Here is a 7,489-nt window from a genome sequence, read left to right as displayed (position 1 = left end):
ATGTGGCTTTGCAACATCACAGGTAACAATCGAGAGATTAAGGGAAACTACAGAGAAAATAAATGGCCACAAGGAGCTGTAGGATCTGGCTCCACTTTAAACTAGTCCTGAACTGTCGGCCTTGTGAAATGCTGTGTAAACACATTAGACAACCCCTGAAAGCACTTGGCACTCTAGCGCCTCACCAGTACTGCAAAGTTTCACCTTCAAAGGAACTGTTCCCTACACTTTGCCCATAATTTCTGATTTCTGATTGGTGGATATGGCAGGCCATAGCCACCATTGCCAGCAGAAAGTTAGAGTTCCTGAGATGTGGGGCATAGGTTTGTACTTTTATTTTGTGTATATAGTCGAGTGACAGTAAGGTGTTCTACAACACTATCAGCTAACTTTATTCCAAATCACCGAGCACATTTGAGAAGCCTCTAGTCCACCTAAGTATGTTTCTGTGCCATAACTTATGTATTACAATGAATTATTTATTATTTCTGCACAGTGAAAAAGCTATGAAGACACAGGACCTGAATTAACTTTGCGAAAGTCTTTTTCATGGAGCCCTAGACTTTTTAGGAGGGAGGATTCTATCCTGGAAGGCTTCACAACCAGTCATGTCCGGGCAGCAACCCAGGCTCCAAGTTCCTCAAGTTCAGCTCGACGGTGACATCCAGCGGCGAGCGATGGAACGTCCTCTGTTACAGGCAGAGACAGGGGAGGAGCTCTGCGCAAGCGCTCTGAGCCGCAGCGCCGGCCCGCCTCCTCCCCGCCCCCGCCCGCCCTCTGCCCCGCCCCTGCTTCACCTGCCCCTTTAAATGGCTCCTGGAGGGGTGTTCCTGTTCCCATTGCGCCTGCGCGGCAAGCAGCTGGCGAAACACCGGAAAGGTGGCGGCAGCTTCTGGTCGGAGTGAGGCGGGGCGGCCTCTGGGGACGCTGCGAGGCAAGTAAGTGGTGTGGCGGGCTGTAGGAGGGAGGGCGGCTCTTGGTCCTCAGGTCCCAGCGTCACCACCCGGAAGCTTCTCGTGGGGCGGCGCAGCTGCGGACTTATTTCAGTGGGCAGCGACCTGGTGAAGAGATCTTGTTCTGATAACTAGTTGTGTGCATTCTGAGAGTGAAGCCTCCTCCGCACACTCCCCTGCCGCCTAGCTCCCTGGGACCTGCGCACTCCTCCAGCTCCGCCTGCGTTCCGCAATATTGGGGTTCACATGCTACTTAGGTAAGCAAAGCACTATTGAGGCTTTTCCGGTTGAACACCTTCCAAAGCCTGTGGTAATCGACTTTACCACGAGTTAAAATGTTTAAGAGTGCGTTTGAACTTCAGCGCCTGAAGCCTGCCTACGAGCTTAGTTGTTTAATTGCGAATGGAAAACATAATATCAAACCTCCGAGTGCAAAAAAATAAATAAATAAAATAAAATAAAAACGGAGAGCAGGTAAAACAGCAGAAATTTCAAATAGTTCACTCCTGCAGTTGGGGTTGAACAAAATTTGTGTGTTTTATAGCAATTCAAATTGTTGGTTTTCTGTGTTTATGGTTATTTTAAGATGCACGTGTATTCACACCATTTCCTAAAATACACTATTATTATAAACTTGAATCGTTTGCTCCAGTTTGTTTAGAAAAAGTTTGAGACTATATGTATCCTGCAGACATATCTATAGAAGTGTACCTGTATTGGAACATTCAGAAAGTATTTCTTAATATGCTTCATTTTACATGCATTGTACAGAAATTATAACTGTAGTATTACGCACCATCATGTACCCACTTGAAGGAACCTGGTGTCTGGTGCAGTCAGTTATGCAAACCAGTCTCAAGGGAAGCAGTTCACCAAAATTGCAGTTACAAATGTCAGAAGATACAGTCCCAGGTGGGCTTATCTTGATCTGACCCTACTGAATTAGTTGTGTTTTCTTTGTCAAAAATAAGACTGAGAAGTGACGTTTGTTTTTTCCTCCATAAGCTACTAATGCCCTAAATCATTTCGAGGACAGGCTGAACCACGCTGTTAGCTCTGCTGGTGTCTATTTTATCATCCCAGCCCTGAACACCCCCCCACACCTGCACTTTCCCTAAAGCATTTAATAATTAGTTCCACAAACAAATGTGAACTATAGTCATCACTGAAAGCACAACTTGCCACTTGATGTGAGACTTTTCTTTGTGGAGTAGGGAAGTAAAGTGTGAGGAATTTCATAATTTCCACTGCCTAGCCAGATGCTGTTGTCTGAAGTCACATAATAAAGCATTGACTGTTTGTCCTGGAACATGCATTTTACTTGAAATCATTTTTACAATACTTGTTTGGCTATTATACAGTTTAAGCTGCATTAAAGTAACTGACATACATTCCTGTAGAACACGTAGGGATATTTAAAACTTCAAAAACTTTCACGCTGTGGTAACATATTAGGGAACATTCTAAGTCCTATTCAATTATTTCCTTGATTTCCAAAGCCTTTGGTGAAAAGGCGGTGATTAATAGGGTTGGAATTTTGATGTTATTTTTGGTAAAGCACTTACTGTGTTATCATAATTTGCTCTCTTTGTGTTCTTTGTTCTTTATCGTGTATATGCTTCCATAAAGCAAAAGCACACCTGTTGATCATAGCATACTGCCTGGCTCAGATGTAGTCACTGAATAGTTGGGAAATAGCAGGCAGAAAGATATGAATAAAAAACAATAAATTAATATTTGTTTATCTATGATAAAAATAGGTTGAAATGAGGCCATTTTGGGAGATGATTTCTAGTTGAGGTTTGAATGGCAAAGGGATTTGTCACAGCTGTCGGTGAAGGAATGAAGGTAAATGTAGACATAAACTTCATTGGGCTGGAAGAGAAGGCTAGCTGTTATTTGGTTTTGTCAACTGTGGGTCAGATTTTAGAATGCCCAAGAAATCGGATTCCAGTTCAGTGAACAAGCGATTTGCTAAAAATTATTGATGGCAATTAGTTTGTCTTAGGTGCTGTGTAATTATCCATAAAACAAGAAACATAAACAGACTTTACTTGGAAACCTAGAAATAAAATTTGTCACAACTGATTTGACTTTCATTACTAAAAATAATACTTTTGTATCTGTAATAAATAATCAGTAGATAGAATACCATTGAATGTTAGCATTTAAGATAAATTGATAGGCTTAGGAAATGAAGCTGAGTCTTGGTAGGAAGTATTGGTCAGGATGAAAAGAAAAGCATCTACATGCTTATCTGTTTATTGCACTGACCTGTTATTAAGTAAACTTAATAGTTATTATGGTCTAAGTCACCTCTATAAGCACATTGTTTTAAATATTTATAAATTGCAACTGCCACTTAAAGTTACTCTCCTTTTTGCTTTATCAGTTAAAACCAGAGGATTTGTTGTCGCTTCTATGGCTTCCTCACAAACCTCACAAACTGTTGCAGCTCATGTCCCCTTTGCAGACTTATGTTCTACATTAGAACGAATACAGAAAAGCAAAGACCGTGCAGAAAAAATCAGGCACTTCAAGGAGTTTTTAGATTCTTGGAGAAAATTCCATGATGCCCTTCATAAGAACAAGAAAGATGTTTCGGACTCTTTCTACCCAGCAATGAGACTGATCCTCCCTCAGTTAGAAAGAGAGAGGATGGCTTATGGAATCAAAGAAACCATGCTCGCTAAGCTTTACATCGAACTGCTGAATTTACCAAGAGAAGGCAAGGATGCCCAGAAGCTCCTGAATTACCGCACCCCCAGTGGGACTCGCACAGATGCTGGGGACTTCGCGGTGATCGCATACTTTGTTTTGAAGCCCAGGTGCTTACAGAAAGGAAGCTTAACTGTACAACAGGTAAATGAACTCTTAGACTTAGTCGCCAGCAATAACTCTGGCAAAAGAAAAGACCTTGTGAAAAAGAGCCTTCTTCAGCTAATTACCCAGAGTTCAGCACTCGAGCAAAAGTGGCTGATCCGCATGATCATCAAAGACTTAAAGCTTGGCGTCAGTCAGCAAACAATACTTTCCATTTTCCACAGTGATGCGGTTGAGTTGCACAGTGTCACCACAGATCTGGAAAAGGTCTGCAGGCAGCTACATGACCCCTCTGTAGGGCTTAGCGATATCTCTATCACTTTGTTTTCTGCCTTTAAGCCAATGCTAGCTGCTGTAGCCGATGTGGAGCGTGTGGAGAAGGACATGAAGCAGAGTTTCTACATCGAAACCAAGCTCGATGGCGAGCGCATGCAGATGCACAAAGATGGCTCGCTGTACCGGTACTTCTCTAGAAATGGTTACAACTACACCGATCAGTTTGGTGAATCTCCACAGGAAGGCTCTCTCACCCCATTTATCCACAATGCATTCAAGGCAGATGTGCAAGCGTGCATCCTTGATGGTGAGATGATGGCCTACAACCCAACGACACAGACTTTCATGCAGAAGGGGGTCAAGTTTGATATCAAAAGGATGGTCGAAGATTCTGACCTACAGACATGTTACTGTGTTTTTGATGTGCTGATGGTTAATAATAAGAAGCTAGGGCGTGAGACTCTTAGGAAGAGGTATGATATCCTTAGTAGCACTTTCACACCCATACAAGGTCGAATAGAAATAGTGCAGAAAACTATAGCTCATACAAAGAAGGAAGTAGTGGATGCATTAAATGATGCTATAGACAAGAGAGAAGAGGGGATCATGGTTAAACACCCTCTGTCCATTTACAAGCCAGACAAAAGAGGTGAAGGGTGGCTAAAGATTAAACCAGAGTATGTCAGTGGATTAATGGATGAATTAGACCTCCTGATTGTGGGGGGCTACTGGGGTAAAGGTTCACGAGGTGGCATGATGTCTCACTTTTTGTGTGCAGTGGCAGAGACGCCACCTCCTGGTGACAGGCCATCTGTGTTCCACACTCTGTGCCGTGTCGGCTCAGGTTACACCATGAAAGAACTCTATGACCTGGGTTTGAAATTGGCAAAATACTGGAAGCCTTTTCATAAAAAATTTCCACCAGGTAGCATTTTGTGTGGTACAGAGAAGCCGGAAGTGTATATCGAGCCTCAGAACTCTGTCATCGTTCAGATCAAGGCAGCAGAGATCGTCCCCAGTGACATGTACAAGACAGGCTCTACCTTGCGCTTCCCACGCATTGAGAAGATCAGAGACGACAAAGAGTGGCATGAATGTATGACACTGGGTGACTTGGAGCAGCTGAGGGGGAAAGCATCTGGGAAGCTTGCCACAAAACACCTTCATGTAGGTGATGACGATGAACCTAGAGAAAAAAGGCGGAAGCCCATCTCCAAGATGAAGAAAACCATTAGAATCATTGAACACTTAAAAGCACCTAACCTTTCTAACATAAACAAAGTTTCTAATGTATTTGAAGATGTTGAGTTTTGTGTTATGAGTGGATTGGATGGTTATCCAAAGTCAGACCTAGAGAACAGAATTGCAGAATTTGGTGGTTATATAGTACAGAATCCAGGCCCAGATACATACTGTGTGATTGCAGGTTCTGAGAACATTAGAGTGAGAAACATTATTTCTTCAGATAGACATGATGTTGTCAAGCCCCAGTGGCTTTTAGAGTGTTTTAAAACAAAAACATGCGTGCCATGGCAACCTCGCTTTATGATTCACATGTGCCCATCAACAAAGCAGCATTTTTCCCAGGAATATGACTGCTATGGGGATAGCTATTTTGTTGACACAGATTTGGACCAACTGAAAGAAGTGTTTTTAGGAATTAAGTCCAGTGAGCAGCCGAATCCTGAAGAAATGACCCCTGTGATTGCTGACTTAGAATATCGTTATTCCTGGGATCGCTCTCCCCTCAGTATGTTTAGACATTACACCATTTATTTGGACTTGTATGCTGTTATTAATGACTTGAGTTCCAAAATTGAAACCACGAGATTAGATGTTACAGCACTTGAGCTACGGTTTCATGGAGCAAAGGTGGTTTCCTGCTTATCTGAAGGGGTATCTCACGTAATCATCGGGGAAGATCAGAGGCGAGTTACTAACTTTAAAATATTCAGAAGAATGCTTAAGAAAAAGTTTAAAATCCTGCAAGAACGTTGGGTGATCGATTCAGTAGACAGGTGTGAACTGCAGGAGGAAAACCAGTATTTGCTTTAGAGTCTGCTAGCTGGGAAAGTGTTATCCCTGTCCGACAACAGCAGGCAGTGATGATGAAATAGCCAGTAGCCTTCATTTTATCTCCTAATACTTCAAAAGGATTAGTTACCAGAAGGCAATAATTTTCAAGTAGAAAGAAAACTTAAATGTGCCAGAGCCAAAACAAAAAGCAAACACAAAACTTTTCCTAACATGACTTATAACTATGACATACAATGAAAGCTTCAAGAAATATTCATATGGTATACATATTGAGACTAGAATTTTGACTTAGATATTAAAGTGTATTTGGAACCTTTTACACTCATTACCACTATTGATTTTCTAAACAGAATTTTCCAGTGTTAAAAATTATAAAGTTTTTAGCTATGAAAGAATTATACCAATAAAAATCAGAATTGTTACAGTTAGACTTATAAAAATAAGCCTTTTAATTTGAGGGCTCAAATGCCCTCTATAAGCATGAAATATTTTAATAAAAAGTTTTTAAGGTTCAATGTTTTTTGATAATTTGGGAGAAGTTAAGAATCATCTAAATACCAATCACTTGAGATGTTAATTTTATTAAAAAAAAAAAACAAAAAAAAAAACCTTGCAACTTTAAGTTAGCTCAGACTTAAGTTTTTTGAAGACGTTTCATGAAGAAGTGTTTTGCGTGAATTTGCACTCCAGCATTAACAGTGTTTACCGAACTTGTCTCCTATTGATGATCCGTTGAGAAGTTGTCCATACAGTGAAGATGCTGTCACTTTCACTTTCATTAGATACTAGGTCCTGTGACTTTTAGAGATAGCTTTTATGACTCTTTTGAAGTCACAGTTATGTGTGTATTAGATCTGTTGAGAACTGTACTTCCATGGCAGCACTGAAATGGAGGGATGTGGAATCTTAAATGATGGGTATAAACTATTTAAGTAATTAGACTTCTTGTTGAAGCTATTGAAGAAATGTTTGTGATTATTGTAATTTAAATAAAATTATTAAATATTTAATGTAATACACATTATGCTCTTTTTGTTTTAAAACAATTTATAATTCTTTTAATCAGATGGCTGCGAATTTATAGTATTGCCTCTCTAACCTCCCAAGTACCGAGACCGGGAGCTATTGCTCTTGTCTCACTATACCTGCAGGCAAGCTTTAGTCACAGTTCTTCCTGGATCCTTTGGGTTTCACATTACCAAATAAGCTTTAATGATTTAAGTGTGCACATCTTTGTGTTCAGAGAGATATATCCCAAAGCACAAGTATAGTTGAAGTTTTATGATTTTATAATTTAAGTGTATATGAATTAAAAGTTTTATAATTTTCCAGTTTAAGGGTAATACTCAGGGTACCCCATCGTAAAGGACTCAAACCCATGCTTACCATGTTTTCTTTAT

General features: G+C 40.6%; 1 protein-coding gene across 2 annotated transcripts; it reads left to right on the top strand.

Moving 5' to 3' along the window:
* Window positions 1–837: 837 nt before the first annotated feature.
* Window positions 838–7,104, top strand: Lig4 (DNA ligase 4). Of its 2 annotated transcripts, none has more exons than XM_052162453.1 (2): window positions 838–1,210; window positions 3,346–7,104. In XM_052162453.1, the coding sequence occupies exon 2, from the start codon at window positions 3,375–3,377 to the stop codon at window positions 6,105–6,107; it is 2,733 nt and encodes a 910-aa protein (XP_052018413.1). In that variant the 5' UTR covers window positions 838–1,210; window positions 3,346–3,374; the 3' UTR covers window positions 6,108–7,104. The 2 variants fall into 2 exon arrangements, with proteins under 2 accessions (XP_052018413.1, XP_052018414.1); XM_052162454.1 differs by having other exon boundaries at window positions 839–938.
* The last annotated feature ends 385 nt before the right edge of the window (window positions 7,105–7,489 follow it).

This window comes from Apodemus sylvaticus, chromosome 18 (assembly GCF_947179515.1).
Source record: "Apodemus sylvaticus chromosome 18, mApoSyl1.1, whole genome shotgun sequence".
Taxonomy (NCBI): Eukaryota; Metazoa; Chordata; class Mammalia; order Rodentia; family Muridae; genus Apodemus; species Apodemus sylvaticus.
Note: the sequence above shows the minus strand (reverse complement) of the source record. Positions and strands in the feature narration are given on the sequence as shown.

What these genes read in the sequence shown, in the direction of transcription:
- Lig4 (XM_052162453.1), top strand. Translation starts at nt 3,375, where the DNA reads ATGGCTTCCTCACAAACCTCACAAACTGTTGCAGCTCATGTCCCCTTT.